This window comes from Drosophila bipectinata, chromosome 3R, assembly GCF_030179905.1.
Source record: "Drosophila bipectinata strain 14024-0381.07 chromosome 3R, DbipHiC1v2, whole genome shotgun sequence".
Classification (NCBI taxonomy): Eukaryota; Metazoa; Arthropoda; class Insecta; order Diptera; family Drosophilidae; genus Drosophila; species Drosophila bipectinata.
The window spans coordinates 3,676,124-3,695,068 of NC_091739.1; the positions used below are offsets into that span (position 1 = coordinate 3,676,124).

An 18,945-nucleotide genomic window follows, 5' to 3' on the forward strand; every position below is an offset into this window, starting at 1 on the left:
CTTGAAGACCCACTGCTCTTCTGACAAATCCCTCTTGTCGACATTACACCTGACTGGGATGCTACTCCCCCAAGTCATTTGCACATAGTATCCCCTTGGGGCCAAAGGAACTGCCAGCGGCCAGGCTGGACGAGCACCGCCGCCAACATATGCAAATTAAATATAATTTCAACACTCGTATTTTTGTTGACTCTGCTGCCGACGACGGCTCCTCCGCCTTTTTGTCCATAATTTACATGAGGTTAACACGCAAGCGAACAGCAGACAACAACAAAGAACCGGCCTTGATTATCAAAGCCAAATCGAATGCACGCACATGCGAAGGATAAAAAAAAGCCAGGAGGAGGTAGCCAGGCGACGGCGACAGGAAGAGGAGTAAGGGATTCGGGGCAAGGGCAGGGACAGGGAATGGGGGATGGGGTATCCACCGAAAAGGAAGTCAAGTTTGAAAAGGCTGAAAGAAATTCTATTACAATGTTGAAATATTGCCAAATCATGGCTTTGAGGTAAATAAATTTCCACGCCGCCACTCGCCATGACCGCTGAACCTGGGGATGCGGGATGCAGCTGAGGCTGGAGAATGGATAGTGGCATGGCACTGAAAAAAATGGCTTTGGAAAGTTAAGACTTAAAAAAATGGAAGAAAAGTGCAAAAAATGGAAATATTTTCAAGATACAAGAAATTCTTACCCTCTATGAGGATGTATTAAATAAATATAATTTTTACGCATTTAAAGCAAATTAAGAATTTGAATAAAATAATTTACATGTAATACATCCTTAAATTTTCCAGCACTGATTCTCATTTCCTTATTATTTCCTTTCCTTATTTCCATTTCCTTTTGTTCTTATTAAATATTAGTTTTTTGAGAAAAGATAGTTGTTTTGATTCACAAATTTCAAAATAAGGTCTTCCACGTTTGCTAAAGCTTAAAAATTAAATTCAAATGCACTTTTAAGACTAAGAGTCTCAAAACAGTCAAAAAAAATTTTTCAGTGCATTGGAGGACCAGGAGCGGGCATGGAAGCTAAAGTCCCTGGCCGTGTATAAATAAGTAACCTGATCCCAGCAACACGCTGCCTGACAGCGGGCCCCAAAAACGGCACACAGCTTCGACTTGGACGGGATGGAAATGGATGGAAATGGATGGAAAGGAATGGGACGGGATGGGCTGAGATGGGAAGCGATGGGATCCCATCGCATCTCCTCATCGGTATCACATCGGATCGGATTGGAGAAAAGCGGAACCCGTTTAGAGCTTCTGCTGCAGAAGCAGCCTTGCGGCGTTTTGATTTATAACCGATTTATGCACTTGGCTCGGTCAATGTGGGAGCCTTCCCCTTCATCTTGACTGGAATTCATGAGCGGACAGCTGGCTTCGGTTTATTACATATTACAAATAACACATATCGGTACGGTGAGCCTCGACAGGCGTGGAAATTTTGGTTCACTATTATGCGCTAGGCGCATTCACAATGTTCAACTTGGAAAGCATTCGAATACGTGTTAGCTAATACGAGTTAGTAAGGCAACTCTGCGGGTGCGGATACGGATGCGAGTCCGCAGTTGGATTTATCTAATCGTCTTTTTGTTTATCACGGCTGTCGCTTTTCTGGGTGAATCAACAAACAGTATTTGGAGCTAGGCACTGGTGGCACACTTTGGAGCCTTGTTGGCGAAGAACCACATCAGACCTAGAAGGCAACTTGGCGGACTGTTGTTCACAGCTCCCTTTTGTATCATGCGTTGTGCCTCGTCCAGGGATAGGTCCACCACCTCTATGATCTCGTCCTCGACACCGCCGCCACTTGTGACTCTATCCGCGTCTGTCACTTCACAGTAGTACAGGGCCTGCTTGGCGCCCGAGGAGCCAACACCAGATCTATAATAGAATCGATGTGGGGTTTATTAAATTTTACAAGAAAATCAAATATAAGTTATAGATATAAGAAAGAATAGTGTTTTTTTAATACATTTAATAGAATGTTGATTATTTTAGTTCCTGATATACTTAAATCAATTATAATAATACCAAAAAGATGGTAAATGTCATCATTTTAATTTAAAAACCAGTGGAAATCATTTAAATATTCAGTAAAAAGTCATATAAAGTTTTTCCGACACTATTTTTTGCACCTCCACCGTACCCACTCACCGGTAGACCATGACCTCTTCGATGCGTTCCACTGGCACATCGTAGCCGCACTCCTCCACCACCTCCTCGCGGGCAATCTCAATCCAGCTCTTTGACTTATCCACGATTCCGGCACAAAGTTCCAAGGTCACCCCAATGGAGGGCGGGAATGCCTTCAGGTCCACATTATCGAAATTTCCCTGAGCACTGGTAATTACTCCGTGGTAGACGGCAGGCCGGAACTGACGCACCAACACTAACTTCTGGCGTGTGGTATTGTACAAGATTATGGCGACGCTATCGTGTACCTTGAGCAGATCCCAGTTCTTCTCCACCCCATTCTGGACGTAGTAGAGGCGGAAGGGCTTCACGTAGGGCGAATCCTCGGGCAGGGGACCCAGCCAGACCTTGGACACATTCTCCATGCTGCGACTTCTCTGTGGGGCAGTGGCATTAAAATCAGCTGATTGCGAAAGCTTCCCCCGGCGATTTGGAGCAAAACATATGGTTATGTCGTTTAAGGGGGAGACCTCAAGCTTTTCTGACATTTCATGTCACTTTGCAACTGGTAACACTAAAATAAATATACGTTTTAAATTTGTTGATATTTTATTTAAAAAAAAAAATTTGTTTAACTTATTACATTTCTGATTCTAATCAATAATTTCATAGACAAACTAAAATTTTAAAAAGGTTTACAAAATTATTTATAATTATATGCCGGAGCTTTGTAGAGGAAGAACCACAAGAGCCCAACTAAAAATGTGGGTCCACCATTGGTCACGGCTCCTGTTTGGACCATTTTTGATGCCTCCTTTAATGACATTTCTACCACCTGAATGACTTCGTGGTCTACTCCGCCACCCTCAGAAACCTTTTGTTCATCGCACACCTCGCAGTAAAACATGGACAGTCCTCCGCTAGATGTCCCAATGCCCGATCTATAGTTGAAAATATGCTGCATGGAATCCGCGTTCACCTCGTAGCCACACTCCTCTAGGACTTCCTCTCTGGCGATTTCCTCCAGGCTCTTGTCCTTATCCACAGCCCCGCCACAGAGTTCCAACGTGATTCCTATTTCGGGGGGGAACTTTTCCAGATCCGCGTCTCCTTCCGGCACGGTTTGCTTGCCGGTCGAATAAATTCCTTGATAGACGGCACCCCTGAACTGGCGCACAAAAATGAACTTCTTACGGGTTATGTTAAATATTATCACAATGACTCCATCTAAGGTCTTAATGAGATCCGTGTATTTTTCCTTTTGATTTTCAATGTAGTTCAATCGCATAGGTTTGACCCATGGGGATTCTTTAGGCATAGGCTCGAACCAAATTCGCTCAATGCAGCTTAGCGAGTCTACTTTTTTTTGGTGAACCGAAGCATTGAATCTGGGCAATAAGAACTTCACACATCCTGACTTATTAAAAGACGTTTGTCGACGGTCAAAAACATTGTTATCGATAGTTAAGTCAGTATTATTAGGAAATGTAGTATTTTAAGTTGTCGGAATTACGGGCCTACTAATAGCGGTAGTGTGAATGCCGCCAAAAAGTGCCATTCATTGTTTTGTTGATTGTAGGAGGGCACACTGCGGTAAGAAGAAGGATTAATATTTGAATTGTAGAATAATTTATGAATTTACAGAATAAAACGTTCCGTTAGCCACAGCCAAGGCCTTTGAAGTACCCCTTTCTTCGGACCTACGCGTGTGGGGAGCCGTTTAAGGCAACTCCACATGACACAAAACAACAGCTTTTATTCGCAGTCCTAGGGAGACTGCAAGGGCAACTTGCGCTGGAGGACGGCTCGACGACCAGCTAGAGAGTTGCAAGGAGCGCACGGAGCGCAGTTCCCGTACCAGCAGAGGAGTCGCAGCCAGCGACATAGACGGCGCAGCCAGCGCCAAACCACTGAGTACGGACGGAGTCGCAGCCAGCGACACGGAGACGCAGCCAGCGTCAGTTCTGGGGACGCAGCCGGCGTCAGTTTAGGAGACGCAGCCAGCGTCAGGATAGGAAGCGCAAGGAGCGCCAAGCACCAGCGGGCAGGAGGCGCAAGGAGCGCCAAGCATCAGCGGCAGCAGCCAGACGGCACAGGTCCGCCATCTTTGGAGCGCTAGGGCAGCGCCATTTTGGAGCGCTAGGGCAGCGCCATATTTGAACACTTGGAGATGCAGCACTCCCCCAGGAGGAGTTCCCGGCTGAACGGAGGGGAAGCCACCCCTACAACGCGAGCGGATCAGCAGCCAGCGAGTAGTGCAGCAGAAAATCGGCCGCGGGTGAACATAACCACGGCGGCGGCCATTTCTCGCCCAGCCACTACAGCGACTACAGTAGCGTCCCAACCAAGGAGCACTGTAACAGCAGCTGCGAGTTCAGAGCCGGAGGTGAGCCAGCCACTCACGGCGTACCTATTGGAGAGGATTACGGCGTTGGAGAACGAGCTGAAGAAGGTCAAAGCCATGGACGCAGCAAGCACCGCCAATTGCGCGCCAATCGCAGTTGGCCCAAGCGCAATTGGCGCCAACAGTGGAGCGTCGGAGCGGCCGCCATCGTGGAGCGGACCGCCATTAACCGCCACATCGAACGGTGAGGCACCAACTAACGGGGTCGGGCCGGACCCATATAGCAGTTTCGGTGCGACCAGTGGGACCTACACGCTGCCGCCTTCTTGGAGTGGACCACCGTTGCTAACGAGTAGCAACCCACTGTGTGCTACAAGTGCTGCGCAAACAGCGCATGGATTCGCGCTACCGGGCGGGAGCATCCACAACGTAGCAACTGCATCACCATTTGTTGGATCCTACGCCTGGATGACGCCGAATGGAACCCAAGCTATTGGACCAAGGAGGCTCCCGGACTTGCCTATATTTGGAGGGCAGCCCGAGGATTGGCCCATTTTTAATTGTGCGTTTGTGGAGACGACCCAAGCGTACAACTGCACAGACCTGGAAAACAACCAGAGGCTGTTGAAGGCGCTGAAGGATGAGGCGCGCGAGACTGTGAAGTCGCTGCTAATTCACCCCGCGAATGTCAGAGCCGTGATGGAGCAGCTGCGCTTTAGGTTTGGCCGACCGGAGCAGCTAATACGCAGCCAGCTGAACAGCGTGCGAGAGGTGCAGCCGATTTCGGAGCAGCAACTGGAGAGGATCGTCCCCTTCGCAACCAGAGTGAGTAACCTCACGGCCTTCTTGCAGTCGGCGAAGGCGGAGCAACATCTGGGAAACCCCACACTCATGGAGGAGCTTGTGGCAAAGCTTCCCACCAGCAAACGAGTGGATTGGGCCAGGCACGCTGCATCGATCCAACCCTTTCCCACTGTAGCGCACTTCAGCGCGTGGCTACAGGAGTACGCAAACATCGTGTGTACGATTTTGGACGTCGATGGAAAGGAGCCGAGGCGTCGAGTTCTACACGCGAGCGTCGACCAGAACGGATACGAGCAGCGGGATGACCGGCATGGAGGTTGTCCAATTTGTGGAGGTCAACATGCTACGACGAGCTGCAGCGAATTTATTGGAGCTTCGCCACCGGGCAGATGGAGCATGGTGAAGAGGCATCGGCTCTGCTTCACATGCTTACGGAGTGGGCATGCGGCCAGATCCTGCGATGTGCATGGCGAGTGCCAGATCAACGGATGCCGCAGATTGCATCACCGTCTGCTACATGAAGAGGACGAAGGGCGAAGACGGCCGGAGCAGCGAGGTGGTTTCAGGCGCCACAACGGAGGGAACCAGATGTCACCAGTTTCCAGACGCAGCCCGGACAGGAGGTCTTCGCCACGAGGTGGTTACAGGGACCACGAGAGGACCCAGGAGTCGGCTGTCCGCAGAAACAGCCTGGAAAGAAGGGCCCCGCAGCCAGCGGAGGCGCCCATGCAGAGAAACTTAAGTATTGACGTCGAAGGAGGCAGACTTTTGTTCCGTATACTGCCAGTAACGCTGTACGGAGCTGGTCGCCAGGTGGACACATACGCGCTATTAGATGAAGGATCCTCCGTCACGATGATCGACGACGAGCTACGGAGGGATCTGGGAGTGCAAGGCGAACGTCGACAACTGAACATCCAATGGTTTGGAGGAAGAGCCAGCAGGGAGCCTACCAACGTGGTGAGTCTGGAGATCAGTGGAGCTGGGAAGCCCACTCGTCACCCGTTGAGGAACGTGTACGCCGTTTCGAGCCTGAGTCTGCCGATGCAGACGTTATGTCGACGAGATGTCCAGGGCGTTCATAAGGATTCGCGACTGCCGATGAAGCCCTACAGCAACGTGGTGCCGAAGTTGCTCATCGGACTGGACCATGGACATTTGGGATTGCCACTTAGGACGAGACGGTTTGCCAGAGAGGGACCGTTCGCGGCCGCAACCGAGCTTGGATGGGTTGTGTTTGGGCCAGTAAGTGGACAATCAACTACGCCGTCACCGAGGTCCTGCCTTCTAGCCGTGTCAGTGGAGGACACGATGGAAAAGATGGTGGAGGACTACGTCGAGATGGAAGGCTTTGGTGTGAAGCTCGCGCAACCGGTCGCAGCCAGCGACGACGCGCGGGCCCAAAGGATCCTCGACGACACCACGGTGAAAGTGGGGCGTCGCGACCAGACGGGTTTGCTCTGGAAGGATGACCACGCTGTGCTGCCACGGAGCTACGAGATGGCACACAGACGGCTGATCGACGTCGAGAAGTTGAAGCGCCACGGGCCGTTGGCGCTAGGATACGATCGGATCATCAAGGACGTGTCCAAAGGATATGCGAGGAAATTGCAGCCGGATGAGGTCGCGGTGAAGAGCGACAAGCTATGGAATTTGCCACAATTCGGTGTCGAAACCCCGAACAAGCCCGGTGAGGTCCGGCTTGTGTTTCATGCTGCAGCCAAGGTTGGAGATCGACGTTCCCAACGATTCCTTTGGAGAGGTGGTAACGACGATCGAGACCCGGATGTGTACGAGGTGAGCAAGAACTTCGTGGGAGCCGACAAGGAGGCCAGACGATTTGGAGACGCGTTCGAGACGGAGAGGATACAGAGGCGGAGTATGGGAGCAGATGGTGCATTGCGTCAAGCGAGTGCTGCGCCATACCCTGGAAGAAGTCGCGCCGAGGGACCATGTGGAGTCCCACCATGGAGTACCTGCCTACGCTTGTGCGCCGCGAGAAGTGGTGCCAGGGAACGGAGCCCATCCGCCAGGGCGATATGGTCTTCGTCTGCGATCCTGCCTTGCCCAGACGAGAGTGGCGCAAGGGCATCGTGGAGGAGGTCTACAGCGGAGCCGATGGAGATGGATGGAGCTAATGGACTATCTTGGACAATGTTGCGGCCCGTCTCTAAACTTGGAGTTTGGATTTGAGTGAAGCGGGTCTTCACGGGGTCGGGGATGTCGACGGTCAAAAACATTGTTATCGATAGTTAAGTCAGTATTATTAGGAAATGTAGTATTTTAAGTTGTCGGAATTACGGGCCTACTAATAGCGGTAGTGTGAATGCCGCCAAAAAGTGCCATTCATTGTTTTGTTGATTGTAGGAGGGCACACTGCGGTAAGAAGAAGGATTAATATTTGAATTGTAGAATAATTTATGAATTTACAGAATAAAACGTTCCGTTAGCCACAGCCAAGGCCTTTGAAGTACCCCTTTCTTCGGACCTACGCGTGTGGGGAGCCGTTTAAGGCAACTCCACATGACACAAAACAACAGACGTTCTCCAGCTTTGAATAATTTGGAAGAGCCTGCGAGGATACATTTGATTTTGAATTTAATTTGAATTGTTATACCCTTGCAGAGGGTATTATAATTTTGTCCAAAAGTGTGCAACGCAGTGAAGGAGACATCTCCGACCCTATAAAGTATATATATTCTTGATCAGGATCACCTCCTGAGTTGATATGAGCATGTCCGTCTGTCCGTCTGTCCGTCTGTCCGTCTGTCCGTCTGTCCGTCTGTCTGTCCGTCTGTCTGTCTGTCCGTTTCTACGCGAACTAGTCTCTCAGTTTTGAAGCTATCGTCTTGAAACTTTGCACACACCCTTCTTTCCTTTGCACGCAGTATATAAGTCGGAACGACCGGGATCGGCCGACTATATCCTATAGCTGCCATATAACTGATTGATCGGAAATGGTATAACTTTGGTGTTTTTAGAGTTAGAGAGTTCAAATTTGACACGAGAGCTATTTTTGGCAAACCATTACGACATGCCAAATTTCATAGGGATCGGCCGACTATATCCTATAGCTGCCATATAACTGAACGATCGGAAATCACCCAACTTTCGTGTTTTTGAAGATAGAAAGCTGAAACTTAGTACAGATTCTATTTTTGGTCAGTTGATCCAACCTACCAAATTTCATTAGGATCGGTCGACTATATCCTATAGCTGCCATATATCTGAACGATCGGAAATGGTACTTGGTAGAAATATCAACTTTCGTATATTTGAAGGTAGAAGCTTGGGACTTTCTTTTAGATTTTTTATTGTAATTAATTGGTTTTATTATGACGTAATCATAAGGATCCGCCAACTATATCCGATGTTTGTGATATATATCCGGTTTTAGCTGCAAGGGTATATTAACTTCGGTTCCGCCCGAAGTTAGCTTTCTTTTCTTGTTTTTAATTTGACATTTAAACACGATTTGATTTAACACGAGAATATCAAATTGGTTTTTAGTTTAGCATTACGTTTAAAAAATCATTATTTTCATGTTGAAACAATTCAAAAATATATAAACCAATATATTCCAAAAACATTGAAAACCAATATTGACTAAATATTCCCATTGCAGTATTTTCTCTTTTTGGTATTTTGTATAGCTGTAGCAAGGTTGTCTGGTCACATTGTTTCCACTGCAAAATTTCGGGACGGAAGTCGGTGCGTAGCTTATTTTCTTTCCAGTTAGATAATAGTCTAAATCTCCCATAACATCCACTTTAAGCTGGAAACGAACGAGTAAGCCGCACCGGAAAGTAACCAAGAAAGCCATGATGATCCGATCCCGCCTCACACAGGCGGCCCAGGCCGCTCAGCGTGCGTTCTCCACCAGCCCGAAAGCGATGGCCGCCAAGCAGATGACCGTGCGGGATGCCCTCAACAGCGCCCTGGACGAGGAGCTGGCCCGCGACGACCGTGTCTTCTTACTCGGCGAGGAGGTCGCCCAATACGACGGCGCCTACAAGGTAAGAAAAAAGGCTTTTCTCCGACCCGTCCTCTGATTACGTAAACATCAGCAGGCGACGGTGGCGGCAGCGGCAGTGACAGTTGCGATGACAGCTGATGCACATGGATAGGGATCGGGAGAGGTGCGGGGCTAGTGGGTGGTATATGCGTGGCTATATGTAACTACTGATAATGGATTGTGGGGAATACGAATCTGAATGCGTGATCGAAATTGGCAAGGTCACGCACGAAGTGTATGATTGTCTGCTGATAATGGCCAGCCCATAAAATCACGATTTGTTTACGCCTACAAATTAAAGAAACCGGCCTTCTAAGCACAAGTCACTAAGACACTGTACTAATTTCAATATATATTACAATGTATTATTTAAATATTAGCATTGATTAAAACCTACAAGTATTAATTGCTTTTCCCCTCAACTTTTCAGGTGTCTCGTGGCTTGTGGAAAAAGTACGGCGACAAGCGTATCATCGACACGCCAATCACAGAAATGGGCTTCGCTGGAATCGCCACTGGAGCTGCCATGGCTGGACTTCGTCCTGTTTGCGAGTTCATGACCTTCAACTTTGCCATGCAGGCTATTGATCACGTGAGTTGCCAGAACCTCCTCCTCAAGAACATTCCACCGAAACTAGCAGTAGGCTAACTACTCATATTATCTCATTGCCAAAAAGTGAAAATGAACACGCAAAATCCAATCCAAACGCCCCAACTACTCCACTCAGCTAGCTAATAGACCAATTCAAGCTCTGTACAAGATCGGGCCGCGGCGCTTAATGGGATAATATGGGTGGTGCAGCTCCTGCCCTTTCTGTCGTAGAGTTGACCCCACTAATATCCTTCACCAACCCATGTTATCCGATTATGTGCAGGCACAGTTACGCGAACTTGCAAAGCCGCCAGTTGGCGATCAACAGCTGCCTCTCAGTCGAATAATCGAAAGTCCGCGCTCCACCTGGATCACAGAGATCAACGATATACTGAACAGAAACCGAGTGGGCGAGGTGATTGCCCCGCCTCTAGACAAAAGTAAACCTGACAAAATGGAAGCAGCCCGCCTGATAGTCATCCGGCGGCGCAAGATGAAGAAGCACAAGCTAAAGAAGCTGCGCCGCAAGATGAAGTTCGAGTGGGCCAAGGTGCGCCAGCGTCGCGAAATGCGCAAGGAAAAGGCTTTCCAGGCCAAGCTTATGGCCCAAATCAAGCAGGCGGAAGCTTTCAGTGCAGAGCAACATGTGGCCGAGATCCTAAGGCAGGCGAATGAGACGCCTCTGCCTCGCTTCTGGAAGGGACGACGCCTGCCCGCATTTATTATTAAGCAGAAACTAGGCATTAAGTGAAGAGAGCAATAAAATGTATTAACTGACTTGTATACACTTGAATTGGTACATCGGCAGTAGCAGGGCACGGAAACACATCTCGAATATTCATTTTTTTATTTTTTATAATTTAATTAGATCATCAACTCGGCCGCCAAGACCTTCTACATGTCGGCTGGTGCCGTCAACGTGCCCATTGTGTTCCGTGGTCCCAATGGCGCTGCTTCCGGAGTGGCTGCCCAGCACTCCCAGTGCTTTGCCGCCTGGTACGCCCACTGCCCGGGCTTGAAAGTGATCTCACCCTACGACACTGAAGATGCTCGTGGTCTGCTAAAGGCCGCCATTCGGGATCCTGATCCGGTGGTGTTCCTGGAGAACGAGCTGATGTACGGCACGGCATTCCCTGTTGACGACACCATAACCGACAAGAACTTTGTTATACCCATCGGCAAGGCAAAGATTATGCGTCCTGGCAAGGACATCACCATTGTGGCGCATTCCAAGGCTGTTGAGACATCGCTGCTCGCTGCCGCTGAGCTCGCCAAGAAGGGTATGTAGTCTATAGGAACATATTATGTAGTCACAGAGCTGATATAATTTTTGTTATTCACTAGGCATCGAGGCGGAGGTCATTAACCTACGCTCCATTCGGCCCTTGGACACCGCGACTATTTTTGCCTCCGTCAAAAAGACCCACCACCTGATCACCGTGGAGAACGGCTGGCCTCAGCACGGTATGGGATTCTTGAATAATTAAAGAAATTCTGATTTAATTTCTTATCGCTTTCAGGTGTTGGAGCTGAGATTTGCGCCCGCATCATGGAGGATCAGACCTTCTTCGAACTTGACGCCCCCGTGTGGCGCTGCGCCGGTGTAGATGTGCCCATGCCGTATGCCAAGACTCTTGAGGCTCATGCGCTGCCCCGTGTTCCCGATCTGGTCGATGCAGCACTGAAGGTGCTGGGAGGAAAGGCTGGAAAGGCGGCTGCAGCTGCTAAGTAGAGATTATCGTCTTGCACCCCGAGTTATCTAAATTTACAGTCCTTATCGAAACGCTGCCTCTGGTCTAACCGAGCTGCCACCCAAATTAGCGCACCGAATCCGAAAACGGGAAACAGAATGGTTTGGAAATTCAAAAGCACCTAGGGTTATTTTTTATTTTCGAACGATCTAGTTGAATTATTTGATTATGGAAATCTCTTCTGAAAATAAAAGGAAATTACAAACGATATTTTCTTAAATATTTGTTTTAAATTTTGTGAACAAATTTTAAAAACTTTGCTGAGTTAGGGATCCTATGATTGCGTAGTTTTTTATAAACCCGTATCCTGTATTGCTTTCATGATAAACTGAAAAATATATTTTTTATTATTATTCCTTTATTAATTTGAAATTTAATCGAGTGTTACTATTATCATTCCACAATAGTTTCAAAATTGCGCGCCCTTTTATTTTTGGTAGCCCTGCAACCATTCATGACTTTCCAACACTACCTCAGCACCTGTACGTTTCCCAGTACTGAATCCATTTGCGTATCAAGAGAAAAAGAAATCTGCGAAACAATAACAATTAAATGCAAGTCGTGCAACACACAATGCTCTGTAGCGACTGTAATGGCAAGTAGCTCCACCTCCAGCTCCGATGAAAGCTGCAAGGCGCCCGACAACTTCCGCATTTCGAGTGCCTCCACAAACGGAGAGGACGATGATCCCAGCGAAGTAGCAGGATATAAAGCAACAACAAGGGGAAAACCACATACGGATGTTACTGTTAAAAGAAAAGAAGGATGCACCAAAGATGCAGCAGCTCCAGCAGCGGCTGCCGTTGGCTTGCGGTGCCCACTCTGTCACAGTTGCAGTGCCAGTCGATTCCAGTGTCGCAATTGCGTCAGAAACGGAAACATTACTCACAGCCAGGCGGAGAGGCCAGAAAGGTTTGCGCGCTGTTTGGGTGCCTTATCAAAATCACATGCTATCTGATCAATCTTTTTCTATTTTCCAGTTTGACGGAAAAGCAGCAGCGCTACATCAACCTCCAGGCTGGCCTAAAGAATTTCAGCAGCCGATATGAGCGTCTAATTGATCAGCATCGTTCCCACGAGGATCGCCTCATGGCCATTAAAGCAAAGAGGAAGCAGCTGGAGCTTCTTCAGCAGCTCGTTGGAAGTACGAGCCAAAGACTTAGGACCCTGGGCGAGCGACGAGACGAACTGCGCTGGGCCAACGCCGAGAAACGGAAGAACCTGCCCAAGTATCCAGACAAAGTTAAAATGCTGGAGGATTACGTACTAGATAGGGTGGAGACTATAGACAAGCTGAGGAACACGCACCAGGGCCTTCTTGACAGCATCAAGCAAGAAGCTCGACGAGGCATCCAGCAGCTGGTGTCCTACGTCTTCCCCATATCAGAGGTGGTCCTCAAGGAAGAACAGCAGCGAAAAGCTAGCGTGGAGCGCAGTGAGGAGGCGGAAACCATTGCAGCTTTGGCGGACGCAAAAAACACTTCGTACATTCGCGGCAAATGGGTGTTCCATGGCAGCGGAATCAGCGAGGTTCAGTACAGAATTGTGGGGCCCTCCCTGCCCGCAAACGGCGATTATACAGCCTACCTGGACTGGTTGGCGGAAAATAAAGACGATGTACCCAAGTCAACGGCGAATGAGATTACACCCAGTAAAATCGAAGCCTACCGAATCGTCGGTGCTCTTACCTACACCGCGCAGCTGACGCAGCTACTTAGCTTCTACCTGAACGTCCGCCTGCCGTACAAGATCGCATACGGCGACTTCTGCCGCAAGGTATTGAACGAGGAGCAGTTCCGGCGCAAGATCTCGCGCCTGAATTCGAATATCATGTATCTGGCCTACACACAGCAGGTAAAGCTGCGCGCTCTCAACGAGCAACACACGCTGGAGAACCTCCTGGCCATCCTCGATCTGGAGCGAAGCGATCTGGGCAGGTTCGGCTACCTGGATGTGACCAATGCGCCACTCATGAAATCGGTGGACTCTCTATTGATCGGCATTGAGACGGCCACGGAATCGGAGTCGGAAGGTGCGTATCCCGTCCTCACAAAATCATCAAATTCTCACTTCTCCTTTGTTCCAGACGAAAATTCTCTGCGAATGGACTGGGAGGCTGTGCCCAGCCATACCCAGCAGCCGGAGCTAGCAGAACCGAATTTAATGCCCGCGTCTGGACAGCAATCCACCATTGCTTTCGTTCGCATGGCAGCCACCTCGGTACTGCGATGGATTAAGTGAGAAACTGAAGTCCCCTTTCAGGACTCGTCCTCCGGCGATATCATCAGGCACGTGTGTTATTTTTTACAAACTAGGCTAAGTTATCGTTTCTGTGACAGCGTGCTGGTTTTAGCGTTTAGCGTTATCTTTTTGGTTTACAGAACTAATTTGTATCATTAATACATACATATATACATATATGCTGCGTGTGAAAGAAAGTCGCTTGTTTTCCTTTATTACATAACTTAATTTCCTTTATTTAATAAAAATGGTTCTCTATAAATATCTATAAATTTGCTTGTTTAATGCTTGCAAAATACAAGGACTTACTAGTTAAACGACTCAATTTCTAAACACATAAACGCAATCAGTGAATATAGGTTTTGAGAGCGGAGGCGAGATCAAGCGCATCTCCGCAGGTGACGGATGAAACCTGCCGCCTTTAGAATCCTAGATTAAATAAACTTTGTGGGCAGTTGAGTGGGCGGGGGAGCAGCTCCAGTCGCAACCTCATCGCTGGTTGCCTTTGGCAGGCTGGCTGGCTTTACAAATACTTGTGGCAGTGAGTTAGGTGGTCCCCCACCTAGTTGGGGACCCGCTCCGTTGGCCAGCAGGTCATACCGGGGGGCGACGCTCAGCGAGGAGAGCACTAGGGCGGCGGCCATTGCCTGGTCGTGATTGTAAAAGGCCGTCACGGCAGCCGGAGATGGTGGCTGCGGTGCGGCCGAAACTGTTTGTCATTGACGCGGGGAGGTCCCTGCTCCCGCACCTGTGCCTGTGCCGGGAGATCCAAGTCCGCCAGCTCCTCTCATGCTGTTCGGTGAGGACCATTTGATCTTTTTCTCCAGCACCTTCAAATCAGACATGGCTTTCATAATTTGGGTGCTGGTGGCGAGATCGTAAACGTTCCCCATGGGTGCGCTATTGTTATTATTAAAGATGTAAGTATTTTTATTTAAACCCAAAGCTCCATTCATTTGCCCTCCACCCCCAAAAGACTTGGCCCTGTTTTGGGTCTTGTTTTTCGTTTTGGGCAGGACACTCTGTTTGGGTTTGGAGGCAGGAAAAACGCCCACGATCTCCACGCCATCGGATTCGCTACTGCTGTCTCGGACCTGGACCATATGGGCGCTGGAGGATGTGGAGGTGATGACACTGGTGGTGGCGGCCAGTTGCTTGGACGTATGCAGTATGTCGCTGGAGCACTGATAGTCATCCAAATTTATCACATGCGGTGCTGGACGCGCTGCCACGATTACCTTAGCCTTGGCTTGGGGCTCAACAGGAAAATGGCCCGGACTCCCACTGGCCCCAAGGGTGGCTGCCGTAAGTAGATTGTAGATGCTACTGCCGCCCAGGGGATGATCGATCTTTCGATTGGGCGAGGCTAGATCCAGCACCGCACTGGCAGCCGCCAACGTGGCTGCCTGAGCCGAGGTGCTCGGCATGGAGAGCAACGATTCCAGAGTGGACAGGTGGTTATTGTTGTTGTTATTATTATTGATAATGACTGGCGCGGTGACAGCCGCCGTGGCAGCCGGCGTCAGCTGGCATTGTGGTTGTGTGTTCGGCTGCATGTTTGGACCCTGCTTTATAATCTTCTTTTTCGGCGGTTTACTGCTTTGCGGAGGCTGATCCTTGAGCTTGCGTTTTAGGCTGGTGGAGGAGGCACTTGTGACTGAATCCGTATCAGAGTTGCCCCGCGACCGAGGCTCTTCTATTGGCATTAGGTGATTGCTGGACTGTGGCACTTGATCAGCAGCTGCAGCGGCGGGTTTGGAGACGGCGGGCCCTGTTTTCGCCTTTTCCTTTAACTTTCGGCTGGCGTTCTTCTGGCGCAAGATCTCGCGCTGCAGCTCGTCGTAACGCATCCAGCCTTGTGGCCACAAGTTGACCACCTTATCTTTGAGATAATCGTTGATGAAGTTCTCCAGCGAGTCCTTCCGTTTGGCTAGAACGGTGTACGAAGTCCAGCGGGCTTGGTAGACATCGTACAGAAGCAGCCGCAGCTCGCTAGTCCACTGGAACTTCTTGCGTGGCATCTTGGGAGGCAACTCCGAGTGGTCGTCCGTCGCTCTGAAAAGCAAAACAATAACCATTTACCATTTTTGAAAAATCCTTGAAGTGAAGATCCTTACGCTTGTTCTGCAAAGCTGCGCAACTCCATCTCGTAGTTAGCTATCGCCTTTGGCATAACCACGGCGACAGCTCTCCGCAGCTTCTCCACGGCATTGTTTGACTTGCTCTTGGCCTCCTTGGCCTTCACCGCCTTCCCCTTGCGCAGGATATAGTATTTGGGCAGCTGCAACTGGTACTCGATGTGCGAGAAGACCATGTTTCGCTCGTTTTGATCCGTGCATTGAACCGTCTCGTATACCCTTTGTAGGAAGAAAACACGCTGTTTAGGTACACAATGAAGTTGCGGGAGAGGAAACTTACTTGAGAAATAGGGGCGTAAGTGTAGCATCCAAGCTGAACTTTTTACCGCTCCAGTCTCGACTTCTAACCGCTTCCTTGAAGTTATTTATGGCCGCTAAGATGTCGCCATCCAATGAGGCGGGCAACACCGTGTCGGCAGTTCGAAGATCTGGAATGGAAGTACGTTTAGGAACCAATCCTGGTTAGTGCTCTATTATATAACTCACTTTCATTTCCCTCTTTGCGCTGTTTAGAGGCAAGCCTTTCTCCAGTCCCCTGGTCTACTGCAGAGTCTGAATCGCTACTGTCACTGCTGGAGTCAACATCCGTGGAGATGCACTTGAGCTCTCCATTGACTCCTCCCTTGACGGCGGCTGTGCCGCTCTGTGATTTAAGGTAGCTATCCCGCTTGGCCTTTAGCATATCCTTCACCGTAGTAGTCTTCACCGACTTCTTTAAAGCCTGGGCCTGGGCCATCGGCTGGGATTGTGTCTGGGGTTGACGCTCCTCTGTGTCCGTGTTCTCCACGCCACTCGGCCTTGGGGAACTGGACGAGGAGGAGGTGATGACTATCGGCTTCTTTAGTGTTTTCTTGGCCGAACCACTCGAACTGTGGCTTGACTTGGGTTTGGACGTCACGATAACCTTCGACTTCTTGGCCTGATTGTCTTTGTACTTGCTGGAGGACTTGATCGTGGAAGCAGAGTCGTCGTCCTCCAGGCTTTCGCTGTCGGAGTCGTCCTCTTCGGAATCGGTCTCGTCATCCTCCTCGTCCTCTTCTTCGGAACCGCTCTCGTCTTCGTCGTCCTCCTCGTCGTTCTCATCATCGTTTCGATCTTCATCTCCGGATGAAGACGACGAACTCTCGGAACTGGACGAGACTAGCCGCTTGCGCGATCGCTCCGGCATTTTGATGATGGCGTCCGTTCGCGTGGTATAGGACTTCTTGGTTAGGTTCTTGAACTCCAAAGCGCCGCAGTTTAGGTAAAAGCCGCCCATCAGTGTCTCGGCTTCTTCGGGTATCATCTCGTCGTACTAGAAACAGAGCAAGAATTAATTCCAATTCGTGTAAAAATTTTAAAAATTTAACTTACAGCTTCCGTGTTGTCAATAAAGGAATCCGACTCATCGTAGCCCATGCCGATATCCCGGTAATCGTCCTTTTTGCTCTTGCCCCTGCCCGTGGCATAGGCGTTCCCGTACTTGGCTTCCAGCTCCTTGACGATCCGCGCAACATCGTCGTCATTGTCTGCAAAGGGGTCGTTGGGGGCTCCATTCGGCACGGAAGTTACCTGCTTCAGTTTCTTGGCCTTTTTCTAAATGGAAGATGAAGTTTTTGGTAAAAACTAGACTAGCCTGTTAAGAGGACTCACTTTCTCCAAATATAGCAGCTTTGAATAGTTGAATTCAGGATACTTGTCCGCATCGGTCTCAAAGAGCTCTAGCTTGAGTCGAATGCTCTTGACTGTCTTGGATGCCTTTTGACTGGTGGACGTGCCAGGCAGCTCCGGCTGTGGCTCCAGGAAACTGCTTCCAAAGCGCGAAAACACCCCATCGCTCTGCGCTATCGAGGTTAGGGATATGCGCCTTGGCTCCTTCGACATGTCGCCCAGGACAGGAATCGGCGATGGAGAGAAAAAACTTCCCGCCCTTTTGCGAGCGCCGCGTGTTTGTTCCGCTTCTCTGTATTATTTTTATTTATTGTTCCCCAAAACAACAACAGACGGCAGCACTGGTATTCCTTGTGCGGCTCCGAGCCTACAACGACTTCTCCTCCTCCCACTCCACCACCAGCTCCACCGCCTGCTGAAAGTGTCACTTTTCTGCACGTACACCAGACCAACCACTAATCGTGGCAATAGTTTCACTTTTACTGAGTTGCAGTAGGCCGAAAAACAATGTTTATCAACATAAACAATTGGCAGAGCGGGTCTGCTGCTCTCTATTCGTCGCCGCCCGCCTGCACTCGCGTCGCGAATCTTTGTCACCGTCTGCCTTTTCTGCAGCTGCAGGCACAGCAGCAGCGGTGGCAGTTTCGCAAATCGGGGAGTTGAAAGGAAAAAAAATTTTTTGGGGGGCTCAATTGAAGTGCTGCCGGCACAAAAACAACACACTTTAAGGCGGCAAAACACCGGGGACTACACACACTAGCCGACTGCGATCGACTGGGACACATTAAACGGCGATCAGTCCGCTTTTCGCACAGCCGCCAACGGTTTGGCTGCCTAATTTGTTTCTTATTAAAATCCCGTGGCCCGTCCTCAACGCTACATTCTCAATGCTCTCCGCTCTCCACCGCTTGCCGCTCAGCCCCGCGCCGCTTTTTCGCCACGTTTTGCAGCACTGACATTCACAAATAACAGTCGTTTGTTCTCACTCGCCGCTGCAGCTTTGCTGCACGCTTTTGACCAACCATCACCGTCTGAATTGGGTCCTTCGATATTTATAAAATATCACTTCTTTCTTCTATATAGACAATGAGGTTGATTAAATTAAATAGGTTATAAAGCCCGGTAAATACTTTTGATAACATTCCATGTTATATATTATTATATATTTTACATTATATTTCTTGAGCTTCACTTAACTTGAAAACGCTGTTGTTACATTTGTTAGCTGTGTAAAATAATTTACTCGATGTATACCTTATTAGAATAAATGCTTTT

The 18,945-nt window shown here is 49.2% G+C and overlaps 5 protein-coding genes across 9 annotated transcripts; 2 read left to right on the forward strand and 3 right to left on the reverse strand.

The window, feature by feature from the left end:
- Positions 1-1,358: 1,358 nt before the first annotated feature.
- Positions 1,359-2,667, reverse strand: LOC108128006 (uridine diphosphate glucose pyrophosphatase NUDT14). Its single transcript, XM_017245355.3, has 2 exons — positions 2,157-2,667; positions 1,359-1,883 (listed from the first exon to the last, which is right to left on the reverse strand). The coding sequence occupies exons 1-2, from the start codon at positions 2,558-2,560 to the stop codon at positions 1,643-1,645; spliced, it is 645 nt and encodes a 214-aa protein (XP_017100844.1). The 5' UTR covers positions 2,561-2,667; the 3' UTR covers positions 1,359-1,642.
- A 93-nt stretch (positions 2,668-2,760) lies between these two features.
- On the reverse strand, positions 2,761-3,582 carry LOC108128158 (uridine diphosphate glucose pyrophosphatase NUDT14). Its single transcript, XM_043212096.2, has one exon. The coding sequence runs from the start codon at positions 3,451-3,453 to the stop codon at positions 2,839-2,841; it is 615 nt and encodes a 204-aa protein (XP_043068031.2). The 5' UTR covers positions 3,454-3,582; the 3' UTR covers positions 2,761-2,838.
- Positions 3,583-3,606: 24 nt separating this feature from the next.
- On the forward strand, positions 3,607-11,851 carry Pdhb (Pyruvate dehydrogenase E1 beta subunit). Of its 5 annotated transcripts, XM_017245564.3 has the most exons (6): positions 8,891-8,994; positions 9,059-9,299; positions 9,729-9,890; positions 10,759-11,170; positions 11,235-11,354; positions 11,411-11,851. In XM_017245564.3, the coding sequence occupies exons 2-6, from the start codon at positions 9,105-9,107 to the stop codon at positions 11,620-11,622; spliced, it is 1,101 nt and encodes a 366-aa protein (XP_017101053.1). In that variant the 5' UTR covers positions 8,891-8,994; positions 9,059-9,104; the 3' UTR covers positions 11,623-11,851. The 5 variants fall into 5 exon arrangements, 2 of the variants coding, with proteins under 2 accessions (XP_017101054.1, XP_017101053.1); XR_011443301.1 differs by lacking the exons at positions 9,729-9,890; positions 10,759-11,170; positions 11,235-11,354; positions 11,411-11,851 and adding exons at positions 3,607-7,664; positions 7,716-7,972 and having other exon boundaries at positions 8,909-8,994; positions 9,059-9,139; XR_011443300.1 differs by lacking the exons at positions 9,729-9,890; positions 10,759-11,170; positions 11,235-11,354; positions 11,411-11,851 and adding exons at positions 3,625-3,728; positions 3,780-7,972 and having other exon boundaries at positions 8,909-8,994; positions 9,059-9,139.
- A 262-nt stretch (positions 11,852-12,113) lies between these two features.
- Atg14 (autophagy related protein 14) lies at positions 12,114-14,079 on the forward strand. Its single transcript, XM_017245563.3, has 3 exons — positions 12,114-12,553; positions 12,622-13,673; positions 13,728-14,079. Exons 1-3 carry the CDS (start codon positions 12,234-12,236, stop codon positions 13,880-13,882), a joined length of 1,527 nt encoding a protein of 508 aa, XP_017101052.2. The 5' UTR covers positions 12,114-12,233; the 3' UTR covers positions 13,883-14,079.
- Positions 14,080-14,129: 50 nt separating this feature from the next.
- On the reverse strand, positions 14,130-18,587 carry yem (yemanuclein). Its single transcript, XM_017245561.3, has 6 exons — positions 17,653-18,587; positions 17,374-17,595; positions 16,507-17,314; positions 16,301-16,448; positions 16,000-16,239; positions 14,130-15,937 (listed from the first exon to the last, which is right to left on the reverse strand). The coding sequence occupies exons 1-6, from the start codon at positions 17,881-17,883 to the stop codon at positions 14,599-14,601; spliced, it is 2,988 nt and encodes a 995-aa protein (XP_017101050.3). The 5' UTR covers positions 17,884-18,587; the 3' UTR covers positions 14,130-14,598.
- Between the last annotated feature and the right edge of the window lie 358 nt (positions 18,588-18,945).

What these genes read in the sequence shown, in the direction of transcription:
- yem (XM_017245561.3), bottom strand. Translation starts at nt 17,883, where the DNA reads ATGTCGAAGGAGCCAAGGCGCATATCCCTAACCTCGATAGCGCAGAGC. An exon ending in AGCTGCTATATTTGGAGAAA is followed by an intron (nt 17,596 to 17,652) that starts GTGAGTCCTCTT and finishes TCTTCCATTTAG; the next exon opens with AAAAAGGCCAAGAAACTGAA. An exon ending in CGCAGCTTTGCAGAACAAGC is followed by an intron (nt 15,938 to 15,999) that starts GTAAGGATCTTC and finishes TTTGCTTTTCAG; the next exon opens with AGCGACGGACGACCACTCGG.
- Atg14 (XM_017245563.3), top strand. Translation starts at nt 12,234, where the DNA reads ATGGCAAGTAGCTCCACCTCCAGCTCCGATGAAAGCTGCAAGGCGCCC. An exon ending in CAGGCGGAGAGGCCAGAAAG is followed by an intron (nt 12,554 to 12,621) that starts GTTTGCGCGCTG and finishes TCTATTTTCCAG; the next exon opens with TTTGACGGAAAAGCAGCAGC. An exon ending in CACGGAATCGGAGTCGGAAG is followed by an intron (nt 13,674 to 13,727) that starts GTGCGTATCCCG and finishes CCTTTGTTCCAG; the next exon opens with ACGAAAATTCTCTGCGAATG.
- Pdhb (XM_017245564.3), top strand. Translation starts at nt 9,105, where the DNA reads ATGATGATCCGATCCCGCCTCACACAGGCGGCCCAGGCCGCTCAGCGT. An exon ending in AATACGACGGCGCCTACAAG is followed by an intron (nt 9,300 to 9,728) that starts GTAAGAAAAAAG and finishes TCAACTTTTCAG; the next exon opens with GTGTCTCGTGGCTTGTGGAA. An exon ending in GAACGGCTGGCCTCAGCACG is followed by an intron (nt 11,355 to 11,410) that starts GTATGGGATTCT and finishes TATCGCTTTCAG; the next exon opens with GTGTTGGAGCTGAGATTTGC.
- LOC108128158 (XM_043212096.2), bottom strand. Translation starts at nt 3,453, where the DNA reads ATGCCTAAAGAATCCCCATGGGTCAAACCTATGCGATTGAACTACATT.
- LOC108128006 (XM_017245355.3), bottom strand. Translation starts at nt 2,560, where the DNA reads ATGGAGAATGTGTCCAAGGTCTGGCTGGGTCCCCTGCCCGAGGATTCG. An exon ending in GAAGAGGTCATGGTCTACCG is followed by an intron (nt 1,884 to 2,156) that starts GTGAGTGGGTAC and finishes ATTCTATTATAG; the next exon opens with ATCTGGTGTTGGCTCCTCGG.